At 37.4% G+C, this 22701-nt stretch overlaps 2 protein-coding genes across 2 annotated transcripts; one reads left to right on the top strand and one right to left on the bottom strand.

Moving 5' to 3' along the window:
• Positions 1–4646: 4646 nt before the first annotated feature.
• Positions 4647–10049, top strand: LOC307124827 (ADP/ATP translocase 3; the record flags this gene model as incomplete). Its single annotated transcript, XM_079814281.1, has 4 exons — positions 4647–4757; positions 5803–6289; positions 9663–9803; positions 9892–10049. 4 exons carry the CDS (start codon positions 4647–4649, stop codon positions 10047–10049), a joined length of 897 nt encoding a protein of 298 aa, XP_079670407.1.
• Positions 10050–14852: 4803 nt separating this feature from the next.
• LOC307126008 (putative defense protein 3) lies at positions 14853–21102 on the bottom strand. Its single transcript, XM_079816329.1, has 5 exons — positions 20788–21102; positions 19081–19193; positions 18466–18575; positions 18236–18300; positions 14853–16448 (listed from the first exon to the last, which is right to left on the bottom strand). Exons 1-5 carry the CDS (start codon positions 20981–20983, stop codon positions 16339–16341), a joined length of 594 nt encoding a protein of 197 aa, XP_079672455.1. The 5' UTR covers positions 20984–21102; the 3' UTR covers positions 14853–16338.
• Between the last annotated feature and the right edge of the window lie 1599 nt (positions 21103–22701).

The following is a 22701-nucleotide window of genomic DNA, read 5'->3' as shown; positions in this document are numbered from 1 at the left end:
ACCTCACCCATTATAAAGGTGGATGCTAAAGGAGTATTTACGCCATGTATGCACAGAAGGTCCCTCGAGGACCATACCCAAGCAGAGGAAATATTTAATCCAGCGTGGAAAAATACTCAGAAGTAGTCGTCTGGGTAATGCACCACGTGAGTCAGGTGTTCCTCAAGGGGACGACCCCCCTGAGGGAGGAGGATTTGTGCTGCTGCTAGATCCATATAGCTCTGTTCTTCTGTCACAAGGTGGTTGCAAAGAGAGAATTAAAGCAAGGGTCTATTAACTAAACATGAGATGAAATTTACTAAGATGCTAACCTGTGTTAGTGCAATGCTTGACTCATCTTCATACAAGACATGAGACATTTAAGTCTGGGAATCAACAAATAAACTGCAAATATAGATAAACATTTGTAAAAAAAAAAAAAAAAAAAAAAAAAAAAAACAAATTGGGTGGTACTGTGTCTCATTATTGTGAGGTTTAAATTTGCAGATGTTACTTGCCTGAATGAACTGCAATATTGTATAAAATGTATCAATAATGTATAAATAATGTTTAGTGCAGTTTATTTGATTTAACTTCTATAACGTTAACTTGACAGTTAAAGGGGCTACATGTAAGAATTTTCGTGTATTCATCGCATTTTTATTGCCAATGTGTGAACAGCTTGTAACAAAACATAAAATCGAGATCTTGTTTCCTGACTTCCTATGATGAAAGCCTGTGGACTGATTTTCATTCGAAGGACTTCGGACGTTTTTGCCAGGAAAATCGAAAGGATGTGACGTTTACACACGCTCCCGAGAGCTTCCTTTCAATGACACATGAAATGTTCAGGAACATGGTGAAAGAGCCATTCTGTACTGAAATGTCAATGCGTCATGCAAAGACAAGGAATTAATTCACACTATAGTCTCACATAGAAAGATCTAATGTATAAAAAACAGTGTAATTTAACTCATCTGTCGACATGGTGAATTGCAAAGCTTGTGCAAATATATCGATATGATCTGATGCTTTCTTTACTGCTATTTTCTTGTTTACTGTTTTATTTTGTTCTGCAAAGGTATTTCCAACTTCTAAGCTAAGAACAAAAAAGAGCTTCGACATGATGAGTACATCGGGGCCTTGTTCAGTCTCTTGTATGTTACGTGCAGAGTGTGAGCATGAGCAATGATATCATGCTGGCTGCAGTTCACTTAAAGGGTTAGCTCACCCAAAAATTACAATTCTGTCAATAATTACGATCCAAACCCTTCCAAAGACACAAATGAAGATCTTTTTGATAAAATCTGAGAGCTTTCTGTCCCTCCATTGACAGCTACACAACTACCACTTTAACGCTTCAAAAAGTTCATAAATACATAAAACTAATCCATATGAATTGAGCGGTTTAGTCCAAATTTTCTGGAGACTCGATCGCTTTATATGATGAACAGATTGAATTTAGGCTTTTATTCACATATAAACATTGATCAACTCACACATCAGTTGTGGAAAACGGAAGCTCAAGCATGTTCGCTTCATGTGCGAGAACCAACGAGATTCATTCTCGTGTTACGCATCACGTTTGAGCTTCAGCAAGAACCAATGAGATTCATTCTCGTGTTACGCATCACGTTTGAGCTTCCGCAATAACAAATGAGGTTCATTCTCGTGTTACGCATCACATTTTAGCTTCAGCAAGAACCAATGAGGTTCATTCTCGTGTTACGCATCACATTTGAGCTTCTTCAAGAACCAATGAGGTTCATTCTCGTGTTACGCATCACATTTGAGCTTCTTCAAGAACCAATGAGATTAATTCTTGTGTTACGCAGCACGTTTGAGCTTCCGCAAGAACCAATGAGGTTCATTCTCGTGTTACGCAGCACGTTCACTCTAAAAACAAAATTTGGGTCAAATTTGGACAAACCCTAGCCTGGTTAAAACCAGACCATTCTCAGTAGTAACTGAGTTATGGTCTGGCAAAGCTTCATAGACAAATCATTTCCAAAGGGGCGTCACCAACGGACGACGCTCAAATGCCTCTCGGCGCAATTGGATAGACCTCAAACCAATCAGAGCGATGAGGGAGATGACGTATGCAGAGCGACGGAGAAACATCTGACTGGCCGTTTCTCATATGCGTTCTTGTCTGTACTTGTGTTCTCAAATAGGAAATGTCCCCGGTTTCCATTTCAGAAATCTGGTCACCTTACCTAAACCACATATTAATGTTTAATATATTATTTTTAAAATGTAAACGAAAAGAGGTAGGGTGTTTTATACTTCGTTTTATTATAGCCTAAATATATAAGATAACCAATGTAGGCCTAGCTACGCGTTGCCTGAACCACATTCGTGTGGCTATTATTATTATGTTTAATTTTTATTTTTTTATGAAATGAGGCAGTGGTGTTTTATGACATATTTCGTACGCGAACTTCTGACTTGCGTCCCTGACTTCCCAAGTTTGACTCCGGAGAACGAACTCCCGAGGACGGGAGGACACTAGTCCGCCTACTATGCTCTTGACAGCATCACTCAGTATATATTTGTATATGTAGTGCAAGCAATGCATATTATCTTCAATGCATGTTTATAACAAAACGAAATATAAAAAACCCAGCCTCGTTTCGTTTACATTAAAAAAAACACATACACATAATATAGGCTATGATTATCACTGTAATAAATTAAATATGACACAAAACACAACCCAGTCTCTTTTTGTTAAATGTCAGTTTATGTGTGATCATCAATAGCAATTATACAAGTATAAGTAAAAGGTATAAGAAGCTATACAATAAATAAAGCAATTCAGTCAAAGTCAGCGCCAGGAGACTAACGGTTAAGTTTAATATCTTAAAAATATAAAGTTATGAAACTTCACTTTGCCCTCAGATAAAACGATCTGTCTAGGAACAAATTATAGATTAATGAGAGCAAAGATCAGCCGTTAGATCTACACAAGACGAGACGGTTTAACCACTACAGAGACATCAGAGCCAGCGGCAGACGGCAGAAGGACTGGCCGAGGAAAGGCGCCTCTCGACGGGCTCAATAATCGCTTGAGCGCCGCTGAACCACTGGAGCTCACAACTCCGAAAACGGCAGATCAAATTTTAAAAAAGGCGCTCTCTTTATAAATAAACCACAGATTTGAGCTTTAAACAACTTCATTCACTCCTGAAAAGGACTTAAAACTATATTTTGTAAAACATTAACACTACCAGAGGACTCTTGCTAAGACCCATTCGTTTTTCCACACGACTTTTGCCGAATCCAGTCGGTAAAACAGCGATAACATCTTTTTTAGATATAAAGGCTTCGAGTGTTGTTCTTTGCTCGGGTTTTAACGAAAAGGAGAAGTTTAAATCGCTTAAAACAGACGCGATAGCTGATTCGAACGAGTGATGCTCCACAGCAGCTGCAAATCTGCTTCAACGTCGCTGCGCTGTCGTCATCGTGTAAAGCCCGCCCCAACGTTTCTGATTGGTGCCCCGATTTCTGGGGTTTAGAAATGGGCTTGAATGTGCTCTTTGCCAGACTACTTGCAGAGCAAATCTAAATTTGCCGGAAGTTGTCTGGGTTTTCCCAGGCTAGACAAACCCAGCTGTTGGGTTAAATTTTTCAATTAAATTTTTAACACAACAGTTGGGTTTGTCCACATTTGACCCAAATTTCTGTTAAAACAACAGCATTTTTTAGAGTGTTTGAGCTTCCGCAAGAACCAATGAGGTTTGTTTTCGCGTGTCAAGAAGGTTCGCTTGAGCTTCTGTTTATGTTCGCTGATCGCTTTATATGTGAATAAAAGCCTAAATTAAATCTGTTCATCATATAAAGCGATCAAGTCACTTCAGAAAATTTTGACTAAACCGCTCAGTTCATATGGATTAGTTTTATGATCTCTTTATAAACTTTTTGAAGCATCAAAGTGGTAGTTGCGTAGCTGTCAATGGAGGGACAGAAAGTTCTCTGATTAATTTGTGTTCCGAAGATGAAAGTCTTACGGGTTTGGAACGACATGAGGGTGAGGAATTAATGACAGAATTTTAATTTCTGGGTGAACTATCCCTTTAACGGCCACCGGTATTGCTATAACAAGGGTTTCTGAATTCTACATATAGCCCCTTTAACAGTAAATAAACTTGCCATTTTAGAAACCAGCATCAAACTACGCTGGTTTAGTGTGGTCTAATCCAGTGGTTTTCAAACTGGTCCTGGAGGCACCCCAGCCCTGCACATTTTGTGTGTCTCCTTCATTTAAATCACGCCTTATTCAACTCATCAGCTCGTTAGTAGAGACTGCAAGCACTAAATTTGGTGTGTATGATAAGGGAGACATAGCCTACAAAATGTGCAGGGTTGGGGTGCCTCCAGGACAGGTTTGAAAACCACCTACCCTGTTCCAAAACACAGGTCGAGCTGGTCTGACTGGTTTTTCCTCGAAGGTAGGTGCAATCTTTTACTGTCTATGGTGTAATCGAATACACCGAGCAGAGGTCGGGTTTCCTCTTCCCTGGAGGACAGATGGACCAATAACAACAATGGACTTCCCGCTGTATCTCGCGATCGAGGCTTTAGAAAGGGCATTATAAATTCGCTCATTTCGATGGGTTTGGCTACCAACCTTCCCGTACAGCCAGCAGCATCACACAACAGCAACAATGAGTGAGACAGCTATATCCTTCGCCAAGGACTTTGTGGCAGGTGGAATCGCCGCCGCGATCTCTGAGACTGCAGTTGCGCCGATAGAAAGAGTCAAGCTGCTCCTTCAGGTACGCTTTACATCAAAGTTGCATATCTGCACACACAAGTATGCTATAACATTCTAAATCGGGTATCATTTTAGTCAATTAATAGCCTAGGCTATATATTTTTCACGCATTTTTCCATCGATTAATGTTAATTTATATAGCCTTGTTCATTAGTATAAGATCATTTTAGGTCTTAATGATATATAGGGTACTACATAACTTTATCTTTATAATAGGCCTGTAATAGAAACATATTGGACCAATAAGGATTCTGAAATAAAACTCGCCAGGAGCCAAAACTTTCAGGCGCATCTGGTTGACACAACTATATTTCACCATATTTCAGTGTTGTTGTTAATGTTTTGATATTTCAGCAAACAGTTTGATTTGTGTAGCCTATCAGTCTAACAGCATAAAGTTAAAGTGAACTTTATCATTTAACATGCATTTTCTTGAATGAGCGGGGTATTGTTTAATTTAGTTGCTCATGATAATGGCAATGCATCATTTCAGGTGCGACCAAGATTGCAATAACGAATTAGTCAGCAGCTCAGAGATTTTTATAGTAGGCCTATAGTAGGCTACATTTTACGAGTTACTGCTACAATGATATCATCACACAACAAAACAGATTACAATCTGTTTTTGTTGACTTGCTCAGTTTCCACTGGTGTAGGCCTAAGGTATTTTTAGTGCGCACTCTATGTAATTCAACTCTTAACCTGGGGCGTGGCTCCCACTATTTTTTTATTTGCATTTTATTTTACCAGGAAATGATCCCATTGATGTATAAATCTCCAAAACGACAGTACAAAGTATCACAACATAATAAAATAAATCCAAAGACACACGAAACGAGAAATACAAAATCGAAATATTCAAAGATCGGAGCACTTAATATAATGAAAATGAAAATATGAAAGAAATATTACTGGGCCTATTGAAATATTTTGTCTGACAACTTGTCTTGCAACATGGTGACGAGGTCATGCAGAGAATTTGAGTGATGTGAGAAGTGATGTGCTTGTACATCGATTGTTTGAAAAATTGTGCCATTTTCTTACAGATCCAGCATGCCAGCAAGCAAATCGAAGTAGACAAACAATACAAAGGTATTGTAGACTGTTTAGTACGTATTCCCAAGGAGCAGGGCTTCCTGTCCTTCTGGAGAGGCAACTCGGCCAATGTCATTAGGTACTTCCTAACACAGGCTCTCAACTTTGCTTTCAAGGATAAGTATAAGAAGATTTTCCTGGATGGTGTTGACAGCCGTACCCAGTTTTGGAGGTACTTCGCTGGTAACCTGGCCTCCGGCGGTGCCGCTGGAGCCACGTCTCTGTGCATCGTCTACCCGCTTGACTTTGCCAGAACCCGTTTGGCTGCTGATGTCGGAAAGGCTGGGATAAATAGAGAATTCACAGGCCTTGCAAACTGTTTAGTAAAGATCGTCAGGTCTGATGGTGTGAAGGGCTTGTATCAGGGCTTCAACGTGTCTGTGCAAGGCATCATCATCTACAGGGCGGCATACTTCGGCATCTATGACACTGCAAAAGGTAGCTTTTCAAGGCTTTTAGGGTTAGACACAAGGCAGATTGCCCCATGACTAGCATGATTTGCATTATTTTACTCAAATTTTAATTGTGATGAATCAAAATAGTGCACTTTCACGCACACTCATATGCAAAGTTTGTATTTTGACACAGATGCATTTATTCAGCAACCACATAACCACATTATGCAAATAATGTAGTCGAGATTCATGTTTGGATTCGTTACAGTTCCTCACGGAGGCTTGTTACCAAATCAAAATGGAAATGTTAAATTAAAAAAGATAAATAAATAAACAATGGGCCAATATTGCAGATGGTTATACTTGAATTGATATACATAAATTGCGTGAAGCAGATTTTTTTTAATTTGGTAACACTTTATTTTAGTGTCATTGTTGCATACCGGTATGTTACATTTAGTGACTATAGTAATAACTATAAATGAAGCATAATTACATGCAAGACGCAACTTAACCAAACCAAACCCTATCCCTATAGTACATATAGTTTCTTAATATTACTCAATACATAAAAGTATAATTAATTTACAGTGTAAGAAAGACTTTGTTAAATTGTAAAATAAAGCATAACCTTGCATTACTTATTATACATTATTTATCCATGCACATCATTATTTATAAAACAACAATTAATGTGGCCTCGTAGTCATTAATCAAAATATCTTCCCCTCCCTCTTGCAGCAACATCTCTTTTCTTCTATGATGTTTACTGGCGTGAGGGCGGGGCAACCTGTCACTCACGTGAGATCCACCACCATCCAATCAAATTCCCATGGCCAAAATCAAGTCCAGTCCTACTTTTTTTCTTGTTTCAGAAGCTGTTTTACTTGGATATACGTCACAAGAGGGAAGAAAAGACTATCGCAACTTCCGTTAAATTCACATTAAATCCAAAATGGGCTTCCTGTTGGGCGGAGCTAATGACTAATTTTGAAAGTTGTCCGGCTTGATGAGAAGCAGGGTTTGAAAATCAATCGTGGCGGGTAACACAAATCAACTCACTAGCCAATTTGGTGGATTATAACTCATTAACTATGTCGTCTAACCAGGAGATTTGCAAAACAATACACCTCGTCATTAAAATTTGAGTAGATTGTTTTCTATGTGTATGCACACTGGCAGCATCATTCGGACTCTAGAGGCTGTTCAAAGTCCCTCACTACAGCCATGCCTTTTGCCCATGCCTAATGGCCAACGAGGGCCTCAAAAGCCCTCAAATCCTAGGAACAAAAAAATAATAATTAGCGCTTTGGGCCCTAATAAAAATTATCTTTTGGGAAACAGTAGGGCACTTACTATCTAGTAAGAATCTTGAGTCTTGAAAGAAGCACATAATTAAATGGAATGGATTGTTCACCCCAAAAGGAAAATTATGTCATTAATTACTCACTCTCATGTCGTTCCAAACCCTTAAGACTTTCGTTCATCTTCAGAACACAAATGAAGATCTTTTTGATAAAATCTGAGAGCTTTCTGTCCCTCCATTGACAGCTACACAACTACCACTTTGACGCTTCAAAAAGTAAGAGTGAAACTAATCATAAAACTAATCCATATGAATTGAGCGGTTTAGTCCAAATTTTCTGAAGAGACTTGATCGCTTTATATGATGAACAGATTGAATTTAGCTCAACTGAACCTGCTTGATGTGTGAGAACAAACCTCATTGGTTTTTGAGGAAGCTCAAAAGTGCTGCGTAACACGAGAATGAACCTCATTGGTTCTTGCTGAAGCTCAAACGTGATGCATAACACGAGAATGAATCTCATTGGTTCTTGCTGAAGCTCAAACGTTATGCGTAACACGAGAATAAATCTCATTGGTTCTTGCTGAAGCTAAAACGTGATGCGTAACACGAGAATGAACCTCATTGGTTCTTGCTGAAGCTAAAACGTGATGCGTAACACGAGAATGAACCTCATTGGTTCTTGCTGAAGCTCAAACGTGCTGCGTAACACAAGAATGAACCTCATTGGTTCTTGCTGAAGCTCAAACGTGCTGCGTAACACGGGAATGATCCTCATTGGTTCTTGAGGAAGCTCAAACGTGCTGCGTAACACAGGAATGATCCTCATTGGTTCTTGAGGAAGCTCAAACGTGCTGCGTAACACGGGAATGATCCTCATTGGTTCTTGAGGAAGCTCAAACGTGATGCGTAACACGAGAATGAATCTCATTGGTTCTTGCTGAAGCTCAAACGTGATGCGTAACACGAGAATAAATCTCATTGGTTCTTGCTGAAGCTCAAACGTGATGCATAACACGAGAATAAATCTCATTGGTTCTTGCTGAAGCTCAAACGTGCTGCGTAACACAAGAATGAACCTCATTGGTTCTTGCTGAAGCTCAAACGTGCTGCGTAACACAAGAATGAACCTCATTGGTTCTTGCTGAAGCTCAAACGTGCTGCGTAACACAAGAATGAACCTCATTGGTTCTTGAGGAAGCTCAAACGTGCTGCGTAACACGGGAATGATCCTCATTGGTTCTTGAGGAAGCTCAAACGTGCTGCGTAACACGGGAATGAACCTCATTGGTTCTTGCTGAAGCTCAAACGTGCTGCGTAACACAAGAATGAACCTCATTGGTTCTTGCTGAAGCTCAAACGTGATGCGTAACACGAGAATGAATCTCATTGGTTCTTGCTGAAGCTCAAACGTGATGCGTAACACGAGAATGAATCTCATTGGTTCTTGCTGAAGCTCAAACGTGATGCGTAACACGAGAATGAATCTCATTGGTTCTCGCACATGAAGCGAACATGCTTGAGCTTCCGTTTACCACAACTGATGTGTGAGTTGATCAATGTTTATATGTGAATAAAACTCTAAATTCAATCTGTTCATCATATAAAGCGATCGAGTCTCCAGAAAATTTGGACTAAACCGCTCAATTCATATGGATTAGTTTTATCTCTTTATGAACTTTTTGAAGCGTCAAAGTGGTAGTTGTGTAGCTGTCAATGGAGGGACAGAAAGCTCTCAGATTTCATCAGAAAGATCTTCATTTGTGTCCTGAAGATGAACAAAAGGGTTTGGAACGACATGAGAGTGAGTAAAAATGGCAGAATTTTCATTTTTGGAAAGCTATAACACGCAACATGTGAAATTGAGTTTATCTGTTTCGCTTTAGCCAAAAAAAACACACTGGATCAGAGCTGTTATTGCTCAACACTTCCTCACATGTGTTTGGGACAGTTGTTTCTGTTCTCCTGTTAATAGACTTGCACTTTCATTACACCTTGAAAATGTAGGCGTTCTGAAGATTGTTTTAATAAGCTATCGTAAAAATCCTTGTGACCCCCTTATTGGTCAATGGCATCCATTTTGGTATTTGGTTGTATGTGTGTTTTACAGGCATGCTGCCCGACCCACAGAACACTCATATCGTGGTCAGCTGGATGATTGCTCACACAGTCACCATTGTCGCTGGCTTCATATCGTATCCCTTTGACACAGTACGTCGATGTATGATGATGCAGTCTGGGCGTAAAGGAGGTAATATGTTACATCCAAAATTGGTGTTTGTTTGGTTGTGTTCAGTCTTGAAAGTCATGATGTTAAGTGTTTAATTCCTTTATTTTAGCTGACATAATGTACAGCGGCTCGATTGACTGCTGGAGGAAGACTGCACGTGATGAGGGTCCCAAGGCCTTCTTCAAGGGCGCCTGGTCCAATGTGCTCAGAAGCATCGGTGGATCCATCGTCCTGGTTCTGTACGACGAGATCAAGAAGAAAATGTAACGCTGCATAGAGTTCACTATTTGAAGAAAAAAATGTTTAAATCTGTGTATTACGTTGTGTACTATGTGCAGTTTTTTTTCTTTTCTTAAATACCTTAAAATCTTATCACAAGGTTATGATCTACCTCTAGTTTTTTGTTTTTGTTTAGTTTAATTAATATTTTCAATTTTATATTTTCAATTTTCATGGTCTTTTTATTTTAGTGTTTCGTTATGTGCTTTTGTCATTTTATTATTATATTTTAAACTATGTTAATTATTATAATTTTTTTAATATTGCTATTTTAGCTTAAGTTTAGTGTTTATTTATATCCAGTTAATAATTTTAGTGCTTCAACTTAAACTTATTTCAGTTTATTGCCAAGGCAACGTTTCACATTTTTGTCTAGTTTTAAGTTTTTCAACTAGTATTTATATTTTATTGCAGATTTATTTCAATTAATAGAACTTTTTAAAAATAGTTTTAGTTTTAGCTAACGATACTAACCCTGGTTTGGAATAGTAAGCTAGTAGTATGAATCAGGGTTATTATAGTTAACTAAAACCATAAAAAAAAAAACATTTTTTTTTTTTTTTTACTTGAAATAAAATAAGCATTAATTGAATATATATATATATTTCAGCTTGTTGCCAAAGCTACATTTCTTATTTTTATTTAGTTTAGTTTAGCTTGAGGTACTAAAATTGCAATAAAATTGGAATAAAAATGGATAAAAACACACTTAAAAAAACATTAACTAATAAAAATGACAAAAACACAACAAAATGACTAAAACTGAAATTAAAATGAAAGTGGAGAATACACAAATAAAATTATTTCAAAATATATTTAATAAAAATATAATGGATTCTCATTTATACTAAATTAAGAATTGTATTATTTTTATTCCTGCAATATTAAGTGTACAATGGTATAAATATGTGACCCTGCTATTGTCATGTTCTGTTTGGTGTAATTTTCCTGGACTTTTAGTTTGTTTCTCTTTATATCTGATTTATCTGATCCCTTTGTTCTAGTTTCCCACCTGTCATTAGTTACCATGGACATAACGAGCACACCTGTCCGTCTGTTCATCATCATGTTTACTCAAGTTTCTCATTTCCTTTCATTCAGTGTCTGGTATTGTTTGTGTCGCTTTGTCACACTACCTGCTCATCTGTAGATCAATTTGGTTTGTTTTATACTAAAATGTTATTTTAATGTTGCTAAAAATGTTTGTGACTTGTTTTTGACTTTTGTTCCCATTCTCAGGGTTGCATACACAACCTGAGACAGTTTTGTTATATTTATAAATCTTTTTATATTTGACTGTTTAGCTAGCTACTGTTTCATCAAGAGGGAAGAAAGCCTGGTAAAAGGGTAGCAACACAGTGATGTTGTGCCAACAATGTAGCATATTACTCTTTGAAAAGTTGAGTGTTTTCGCTTTCAAATTATGCTATTGATTGAATATTTGTTATAAAAACAGAGGTAATAAAAGTTCAGGCACACCCAAAACATGTTTTTTGTGTGTTTTTTTAAGCAAGCTATTTACATCTTTACATCAGAGGTCAAAATATGTAAGCTGCAGTTTACTCTTATCTTCCTGTGTTAAATCTAATGCACTGCTGCAAATAGGCAACATAAATTAATGTTCTACACAGCAGTAGGCGGTAGTCTGTAAGCAGTATTTCAATGTAATTTCAATGTGGTATATCACTTTTTACAATATATAAACATAGTTCCATAGCCGCTTTAATGGAGTTTGAATTGTTTTACAGGGGAATAAAAACAGTGTGGCATAAAATGTAAAATCTTCTCCATTGTCAGCCAGCACAACCTCTGACACATATTTATTGCAAATATATAGGTACAGAGTCAGACATACACATGTTCATTTGACCAGATATAATCCAGACACCAACATTGGACTAATGCGATCACATTTTCTGGACCTGGTCAGAGCTCCTGAGGTTCCTGGGTTAGTTTTATTAATGGAGATGGTCATGTTGTGTACGGTAATCCAGCATTGAAGTTATGAATGCAACTACATTTTTTGTCTTCAGTAAGAAGGTTCCATAATTGATTTTGAAATGACACTTAGTGTCAAACATGACACCCAAATCTGCATAACTGAATCATCAATGCATCTGCATAACACTGAAAACTACGGTGACGCATCGCTGCCACATACATATTTTTTCCACTCAATTATGTCGTAATAACGAGATCTTATGTCGCTTCAACGACATCTTTTCTCGTAATAACGAGATCGTATGCCTTAAAACTACATATTTTTCTCGTTAAAACGACATATATTTTCCTAATAAGGGCATGTGATGTATAGTATAGTGATGTGTGTACATGTCTGTATCCACATTAGAGAATGTATTTAGCCCAAATACAAACTAATGTATTTAGTTTGAAAAGCAGAAGCAAGCTCGGCGTAAAATAGGCTCATCCGCTGCCTGTATCAAATTAAAATACAATTTTAGAAAACGAAATTCACTTTAAAGAAAAAATAAAATTCATGTCTGACCCCACTCCATGTCACCAGACATCTTACTCATGCTGCTCACTTTTCATCATCAACATATGAAATTAAAACAATAATATAATAGGCTAATATTTAAACATATAGCCTAACTATGAATCTAAATAGGCTACGTTCCAAACGCTTCAAAAATGTATTTTGTTTATTAAACGCAAAGGTTTTAATTTCAAATTTACTTTCTAAATTCAGTTCATATTTCCAACAAATGAAATTCCGAGCCAAAATAACGAAGTGGTAAAAAAAACTGAGTACATGAGTATAGGCTATAAAACGTGCAATATGTTTGGAGACATGGAGTGGTCAGACATGATTTTTATTGTTGTTTTGCAGAAATCATTTCTTTAAAGTGAATTTCGTTTTCTATAAATTGTATTTTAATTTTGATCAAGGTTTCATAAACTAATTGCCTGTATATTTAATACATAAGAAGCAAAATAAGAACGCCGGGAATGGATTGACGTGCATAACGAACCCACTGAACCCATGTTTCCGCGGCCTTTGAATAAGGCTGAAAGTGTCTTTCTTTTTAATACATTTCTAGAATATATGTATTACAGTATAACATACAATATATTACAGTAGGCCTATTATAGATAGTTATGATAGCCTATTTGTGCACCGGGGTCTGTAATTTCTAGGTTAAAGTTATGCCACTGATGCGAACATGAGCGATCCATGGCACCTGTTACCCGTGGCTGTTATGAACTGAAGGCTACATCAATAAATTACAATACTTTCGTGCTATGGACACTGCCACTGCAGCGGAAGAGCCTATTTTACGCTGAACTTGCTTCTGCTTTTCAGACATGGAAGTGTGACAAATGCACATGGGCTATATAAATTCTCTAATGTGGATACAAGCATAATTTGTAGACATCACTGTACAACACGTCCTTATTAGTAGAAAATATATGTCGTTATTATGAGAAAATTATGTTGTTTTTACAACATAAGGTCTCGTTATTACAAGAAAAGATGTCGTTTATAAGATCTCATTATTACAAAATGATGTAGTTTTAACGACATAAGATCTCGTTATTAGGAGAAAAGATAAACGACATATCTCGTTATTACCACATAATTGAGTGAAAAAAATGATATGTATGTGGCAGCAATGCGTCACCGTAAATAATAATCCACTACTAGGGCCTTCAAACTCTGCCTGTCCTAAGCACTTCTTAAGCCCTCCATTGGTCAGACAAACAAAACAAAATTGTACATTTGACCAATGGCCCAAGCAACTGAGTCATTGTTTCTTCCATCCTCTCCGTGTCTCTTTCTTAAAATAATTAAGTTTGTTAAAGTCCCTCTGTAGTCAATAATTGTATCCCTTAAAACTCATCTTTGATCACCAAAATGACATATTTAAACGTTTTTCATGCTTTAAAATAGCTTGAATGTAACTCTACTACACCCTAGCTTCATTTAGTATATGGAAAACATGAATATGCGAATTAGCCCCGCCTCTACTCACTCGCACAGGCTCATCTACAAAGTTGATGTATCAGAATGTAATGCATTATATGAATTGCTCTCTACAACGTCGGATACATAATGGTAATTAATATGATTAGCCTTTTGCTTGGCTATGTTTTCAAACAGCGAATAATAATGTGTTGCTAATGTTACAAACCATGTTCCCGTTTTTTGAAAATCAGAATCCTTAGAAACACTTTGAACGTCAGTGGAGAAAGGCATAGTTCATCATAACATCGTAATATACATCATATACACAATTCAATTGCTGTATTGCTAAACGGACCCGTATCAACAGAAAAATATAGCAGGATAACCTGGCTTCTCTTGAGACTCCCCTGCTTCAGAGAATAGTTAATGATATGCAAAAGCCCGCCCACGCGCTGACGTGATTGGTTACAATGTCGTTTGTGATGTCAGAAACACCAGCGATTTCAAAACTGCCTTTTTTTCACTGCAGTTTTAAGGAGAAAATGGTACTAATGGTGTTGAATTTGCACATGGTTTGTCTTAAAGCATATTAAAAACGCCACATAGACATATAAACAACATTAAAAACTTGATTTTCACCACAGAGGGACTTTAAATTAAAAAAGACTACAGTATGTCCATTCTTTTGTACAATCGGCAGTATAATGTTCTAGATTTTTCAACAGAGTATTCACCAGGCATAATATACAGGTGCTGGTCATATAACTAGAATATCATCAAAAAGTTTATTAATTTCACTAAGTCCATTCAAAAAGTGAAACTTGTATATTACATTCATTCATTACACACAGACTGATATATTTCAAATGTTTATTTCTTTTAATGTTGATGATTATAACTGACAACTAAGGAAAATCCCAAATTCAGTATCTCAGAAAATGAGAATATTACTTAAGACCAATACAAAGAAAGAATTTTTAGAAATCTTGGCCAACTGAAAATCATGAACATGCAAAGTATTAGCATGTACAGCACTCAATACTTAGTTAGGGCTCTTTTTGCCTGAATTACTGCAGCAATGCGGCGTGGCATGGAGTCGATCAGTCTGTCGCACTGCTCGGGTGTTATGAGAGCCCAGGTTGCTCTGATAGTGGCCTTCAGCTCTTCTGCATTGTTGGGTCTGGCATATCGCATCTTCCTCTTCACAATACTCCATAGATTTTCTAGAACTTCCTGGTATACGGCTGCGTTGACCTTGGCCCTCAGAAAACACAGTGGACCAACACCAGCAGATGACATGGCACCCCAAACCATCACTGACTGTGGAAACTTTACACTGGACCTCAAGCAATGTGGATTGAGTCTCTTCCTCCAGACTCTGGGACCCTGATTTCCAAAGGAAATGCAAAATTTTCTTTCATCAGAGAACATAACTTTGGACCACTCAGCAGCAGTCCAGTCCTTTTTGTCTTCTGGCGCTGTCTGTTGTTCAAGAGTGGCTTGACACAAGGAATGCGACAGCTGAAACCCATGTCTTGCATACGTCTGTGCGTAGTGGTTCTTGAAGCACTGACTCCAGCTGCAGTCCACTCTGCAGCTGTGAATCTCCCCCACATTTTTGAATGGGTTTTGTTTCACAATCCTCTCCAGGGTGCGGTTATACCTATTGCTTGTACACTTTTTTCTACCACATCTTTTTCTTCCCTTCGCCTCTCTATTAATGTGCTTGGACACAGAGCTCTGTGAACAGCCAGCCTCTTTTGCCCTTTTGTGTCTTGCCCTCCTTGTGCAAGGTGTCAATGGTCGTCTTTTGGACAACTGTCAAGTCAGCAGTCTTCCCCATGATTGTTTTGCCTACAGAACTAGACTGAGAGACCCTTTAAAGGCCTTTGCAGGTGTTTTGAGTTCATTAGCTGATTAGAGTGTGGCACCAGGTGTCTTCAATATTGAACCTTTTCACAATATTCTAATTTTCTGAGATACTGAATTTGGGATTTTCCTTAGTTGTTATAATTATCAAAATTAAAAGAAATAAACATTTGAAATATATCAGTCTGTGTGTAATGAATGAATATAATATACAAGTTTCACTTTTTGAATGGAATTAGTGAAATAAATAAACTTTTTAATGATATTCTAATTATATGACCAGCACCTGTACATTCAGCTGGGCATTAAATAAATCAATAGCACAAAATAACATTGTAGTGTATTTTATTTATTAAATTTTTTGTGTGTAACTATACGCTAAATATACGTCAGACCAATACAATTGTGTGTCTAAATATTTAATGCGGATTAAAATTGTCTACTGAGTAACTGAGCTAGTATAATTTACTCAGATCATGCTTAAGTAACAAGACATTGAACATTTGCCAGCAGGACAACAAGAAGCATCAGGAAAGGTGTGGCAGTTCTTTCAGCACTATTGTTAACATCAAGCGATGTTCCTCCTCCACCTGTTAGGAGACAAAAGAACGAAATGTCATTAAAGAGGGCCTATTACGCTGTTTTACAGTTTACATTAGAGATAGAGGAGGCTTTACTCGTTCTGCGGCACCAACCCAATCTCACGGCAATTCATACATATTTTACGAGGTGGCTAATTCGTATGAATTTGTATGACCTCACTCGTACGAATCTGTACGATTTTTGCTAAAACGTACTTATTTGACGAGTTGGTCAATTTATATGATTTCGTACGAATCACCTGACCTCTTAACCCTGCCCCTAATAACTACCCATCACTGCAGTATCAGACTGATCTCATGAAATAGCATATGTATGACACGCCAATTCGCTATGCCATTTTGGCGTGCTATCAAGACGCATAATCGCTTTTTAGCGTGTTTATCAACGCCGTTTCATTCTATCCCCCTACACTGCTCCTACCCCTAAACCTACCCATCACACACACACACTGCCCCTAAACCTACCCATCACAAGAAACATTCTGCATTTTTACATTTTCAAAAACGCATAATTTAGTATGTTTATAAATCCATTTACATTCATGCGGAATCACACAGCGTTTACATACACGCGGAATCACACGGCGTACACATACACGCGGAGATGATGTTCGTTTCGGCGTACACATACACGCGGAATCACATGGCGTAGACATACACGCAGATAGCTCAAAATGCGTAAAGATAACACGCCATTTGGCTTTAGAAAGTGGCGTGTATGTTTACGCAAAGTCATGATGTCATGTTGGCAGTATAGACACAGACTGTGATGACACGTTTTAACGGTCATCAATATCGTAAATCCTGCAATGTTTTTTGTAGTTTCATTTAAAAAAATATATATGTACATTTTTAACACTAATACTTTGAATTTTATTACTTTTGCATCAAATAAAAAAAACTAGTTACCGCTGCTGTGAGGGTGCTTCTAATACAGCGTCTATGGGAGTGATTTCTCTCTTTTGACTGCCGTTATCAATCTCACTCTATTTTTTCCCTCTTTTTGAAAGTTGTGAAATCACTATTGTAGCGTTTTTCTTTTGCTATTTGAGCAAATGGGCACACACAAAAAAATATTTAATGTATTATGTATTATATTATTTAATGAAAGGTGCGTAGCCTAAGAGTTAGGCTATGCTTATTTAACTTTTAGTGTTAAATAAAAAACCCTGAGGAAATCCTGCAGGCGTCCATGCTTTCTCCGTCCATGCAATAAATGCACCCTTGAATGAGCGCAGATTTTTTTTAGCGTATTTACTTGAACTTCTCAGGTAATATCTACGGTTTGACCCTTTCAGAGGCGGCCAAAACCAGAATTTAAAATGGACTGACTAAAGCTCTCTCTACGAACTTGACGTGTGATGTCGCGCTGACTAACATTGAACTGCGAGAGTCGTTACATTTTCTGCGTAAGTTGAATACGGAAGGTGGTCCGCCGAAAGCTAGAAATTTTACTTAAAGGCCCACTGAAGTGCCTTGAAACGCTCAGCATTATTCAATGTGTTGACGTGATTTCCCCTGAAACGGCTCAAGCTGTTAGCAGCTCCTCCCCTTTTTTTAAAAAGCCAATAGCGTTTAATTAATATCACAGTTTGACTAGAGCCTTTCTGTTTGGTCAAGCCAGAGTTTCCTCCTAATCTCTAACCGTTTATCATCATAATCTTCTCCATATCGCTTTGAAATACAGCGTTCTGTGCAGAATTGAAATGGGTCCGGGTGTTCCGGCAGGAAATTGACATCAATGCATATCCTCTATTGTTTCCATTCTTACTCACTTTGGGTCAGAGTCTGCGACTTCACACCAACCCAGAACACAATTTTTTGCTGGGCTACGGTTGCCCTAAGGAAGCAGTGGACAAATAATGAAGTGTTTTAAACATTTCTATAAATTATTTGAGAGAGAGAAAAGCATTCGTATATCAACATTTTTCACAACTTGAACTAGCTACAACTTCTATCATTAGTAGGCCTACAGTCGCGTAGTATTGTAATTGTTCACTCTTACATGAAGAAGACGCTTTTTGCTGTAGCTGGTGGAGTCCAGGTATAGACGGTGGAGTTGTTTTTTATGTTGGTGTTGGAATGGGTGATGGCACCTTGCTGGTTTCCGGAACACTATAGGAAACACAAGTGTATATGACCAACAGTTAATACATTTACCAAATTTTTGTGATGTGGGTCGTGAATGTGTCGAGGCTTCTGCTGTCATCCGCTTATGTTATTTCCAAAATTTTTGTTTGCCAAAAATAGAACATGCTAGAAACATAATCACTGCAACATTGATCCAATCATAGATTCTTAAGAATTTGCCAATTTACATCCAAACAATGCCATGTTTTTTGTTTTTTTTTGGCCAGGCAGTGTATTTATCATATACTGGTTACACCACCAAAACAAAAATAAGGAAGTCAGTTTAAATCGTACAAAATGGCTAGACATGTGAAGTCCCTCATGCATTGCAGTTTGCATGGAAACTTTGATCACCATGGTCATTTTTTGTAAGGGGTGCACTGCAGTCTAATAATTCCAAATGATTAAAAGTGGATGTAAATGTCAATGCAGACATCAAATAGACGTCTCCGAGATGTACGTGTGCTATCAGATATACATAAAGCCTTACCGCTAAGAACTTTGTGTTAGCTGGAGGAGTCTGCCAGGATCCTATTGCACTTGTGTCGGATCCAGAGCGAGCCTCAAGGAGCACACCGCTGTAGTCTGGACCTTTGATTACAACTGACAAACAACACTTTAAAATCAGTGACCTATCACCACTTCAACCCCATTTCAGGCCCTTGTGATATATCCCCTCCGGCATCAAGTTTTTAATGACCCTACAAGTAATATACACAAACAGCGATCAGGCATAACTTTATGACCACCATCCCAACATTGTGTTGGTCCCCCTTTTGCTGCCAAAACAGCCCTGACCCGTCGAGGCATGGACTCCGTAAACGTAAAATACCGTATACGGTGTACATGGTCTGCAACAATCCTTAGGTAGGTGGTACGTGTCAAAATAACATCCACATGGATGGCGGGACCCAAGGTTTCCCAGCAGAACATTGCCCAGAGCATCCCCCTGCCTCCGCTGGCTTGCCTTCTTCCCATAGTGCCCCCTGGTGCCACTCACACAAGGGAAACCTTGGGTCCTGCCATCCATATGTGTGTACTGTGTATAATTATATAAACATACACTCCTTCATGTATATATTTTAAGAAATATTTGCATATATACTAATAATAGTAATTTATCTTAATATAAAAAATGTATTAAATATATACATGCATGTATGTGTATTTATATGTACATAATAATTATACACAGTACACACACATATATATTATGTGTAAACAAACTTTTATTTTACTTGTATTTTATTTTTTATTTATAATCGATTGCCCAGCACTCATTTATATATAAAATATTTATATATAACATAAATTATATAAATGTATATACAGTATATACATGCAAATATTTCTTCAGTATTAATATACATGTGTGTATTCAAATATACAGAATAATTATATACAGCACACACATAATATGTAAACAAACTTATGTTGGATGTGATTAATCGATTTGACAGCACTAATATATCTATCTATCTATCTATCTATCTATATATATATATATGAAATATGAGGTAAGAACAAAACACTTAACTTGGTAAAGGCATTTATCTGACTGAATTATTTGGCAAAAAAGCAAAACTACAGCAACAGGTTTTATTTTAGAGAAATAAACAAAGAAACAAAGAATGAAATAAAAACTTAAATAATTAAATAATTTATTAATATTTTGTTGGTTCTCTCTTGTTTCTGCATGTGTTCATAATTTCTTTGTACGTCAGCCTATAGCCAAACTTATTATTTGGCATGTTTCATTGCATATAAAACCATTGACTCCAAGCACAACTATGCAATATGCTTACAAAATCTTATTATTTTATTTTTAGTAATAACATTTGAATAAAGTGTGAAGATGTTAATTTTCCTATTCCAGACATAACTTTTGGCCACAACTGTACAAATCAAATTGCAAAATAAATTGTCCAGATTTCATAGTAACAGATGCAGAGTCATCTCTGTTTATTTCCCCCCTGATACATTTACGGACAATGCTCTTTTATTTCTTGATTGAGGGAGTTTTTCATTACATAAAACATTCTTGGTATTCCAAATATGGAAAATACAGTTTAGTGAGAACTTGAGATAGGCTACAGATCTTGGAAGAATTCATGCATGTAGAATGTCAAGAATTAATTTATGAAATGTGTCTTCTAAAACAGTGACCCCGTCGTGTTTGCTCCAAATGGTCCCTTACCTGTGATGGGTTGGCCCGTCTGGAAAGTAGTGCTGCTTGCCTGGATGGTGTACGGCGCAGGGTTTGGCTGGGCCTGTGTCTCTCCATGCCTCGGCATCATATCCACACATGTTGAAGCTGGAGCCCCGGTTGGGTAGGACAGAACAGGTGTCAGAACTTGCAGTATGAGAAGCCCAAAAAACACAGCGTCCATCATTCCTGAAACAGACTTTTTTTTAACAGCTCATTTGAAATAACAGCATCCGACGCAAACAAATCTATACACACAGATCTTGCTGTGGACATTCGACTTTTGAAAGGCACTTTTGCTGAGTCACAATTGCGTACAAAATGGATGTTTCACGGGAACACCCCCCGCCGCCCCTCCCTTGCATAAAGTATTCACATGGGGTCAGGTGAGACGCGTTTCAAAGAAAAAAAAAACTCCTCTCTTTCAGGAATCTGTCATTGATCTGAACAAAGAAAACAAAGGCATCTTCTGTTGGGAAGGAAATAAGCATGGGAAATTGTGATTCTCCGTGCCAGACTCATGCCGTCCCAGTTATAGTGGTTGGTTGCTCATTAGGGGGTCTAAGAATTGGGTGTTTGATAAACAGCCTTTCTTTCTTATTGTGATGTCATTCATTAATATGCAAAGAGATAAAAACGCACGTCAAACGCTTTACACATGCCTAAAAAGTGTTTGGAGCATCAAGCCACACTTATGATCACAAAATATCTTAGGAAATCTGACAGACGTCTTTGCAATGACTTTTAACCAGTTGGAGTGAAAGTGATTTTTAGAGGAGGCATGTTCACAATAACTAGTAAATGTTACCAGAAAATCATGAAAAACCTTTTGCTATTCCATTATCTTTTAAATCCCAACAAACATTTGTTGCATTTTTAACATAAAAAGTGAGCTTGTGCAGTCTTTAAAATAAATGGCAAGTGGTTATTTATTATTATTAATAAATAACGTATTTTAAGTGATTATGGAAATTTAAACGGAAATAATGATTTGAAAAGAGTTTTAGTGTGTGTATGAGGAAATGATTTGTAGCCTATGTAAATATTGTAATTTAGCCTACTCACCCTCATGTCCTTCCAAACCTGTATGACTTTATATTTTGAAGAATATTGGTAACCATAACAGTTTGATTTCCATTGTATGGACCAAAAGAACAAAACATCGAGACATTTCTCAAAATATCTTCTTTTATGTCCCACAGAAGAACGGATGTCATACAGGTTTGGAGCAACATGATCGAGTAAATGACAGGATTTTAGTTTGAACTTATTGACAGATTTCTTTTAACAAAACCAGCAAACAACTTGGGCAACTTGAGCATTTCAATTCTGTACAAAACTGCAGAAGTTTCACATCACTTCATTGTAAAAATGTCAAATGTATGGTTTTTGCAAGTAAAAACTATGATTTACCGTACAGCAGTGTCCCTGCGTGACATCACATTATGAATATATTTTGGTATATTAACGTCACTAATCAATATCAATAAACACAGGGTGAATTCAGGGTGATTAGGACACTTTTTCCAAGTCATCTCAATGGCAAAAAGTGTCCCAATCACCCTGAATTCACCTACACAAGGGAATATCTGTGTTAAAGGATTAGTTGACTTTTAAATAAACTTTTGCTGATCATTTACTCACCCCAGGGCCGGCTCAAGCCTTCATGGGGCCCTAAGCGGATTTTTATGTGGGGGCCCCTCGGTGCCACCAACGATGACTATTGTCAATTCTTGATAATTCACACAGCCATTATCAATTTTATTAGTTGTAGCTGTGTTGCTTACATCGTGTCTGCCTGTCATGTTTTTACCGTTCTACGGTTTTTAATTGTAACAGTAGCAAACCCACAAGAGTGCTCAGGTGTTAATATTCAAAAAGCCTTACAGTACTACAGTTCAGACT

Source organism: Gobio gobio (assembly GCF_949357685.1).
Source record: "Gobio gobio genome assembly, chromosome: 4".
Taxonomy (NCBI): Eukaryota; Metazoa; Chordata; class Actinopteri; order Cypriniformes; family Gobionidae; genus Gobio; species Gobio gobio.
The sequence above is the reverse complement of the archived record's forward strand: the minus strand, read 5'-3'. Positions and strand labels throughout refer to the sequence as shown.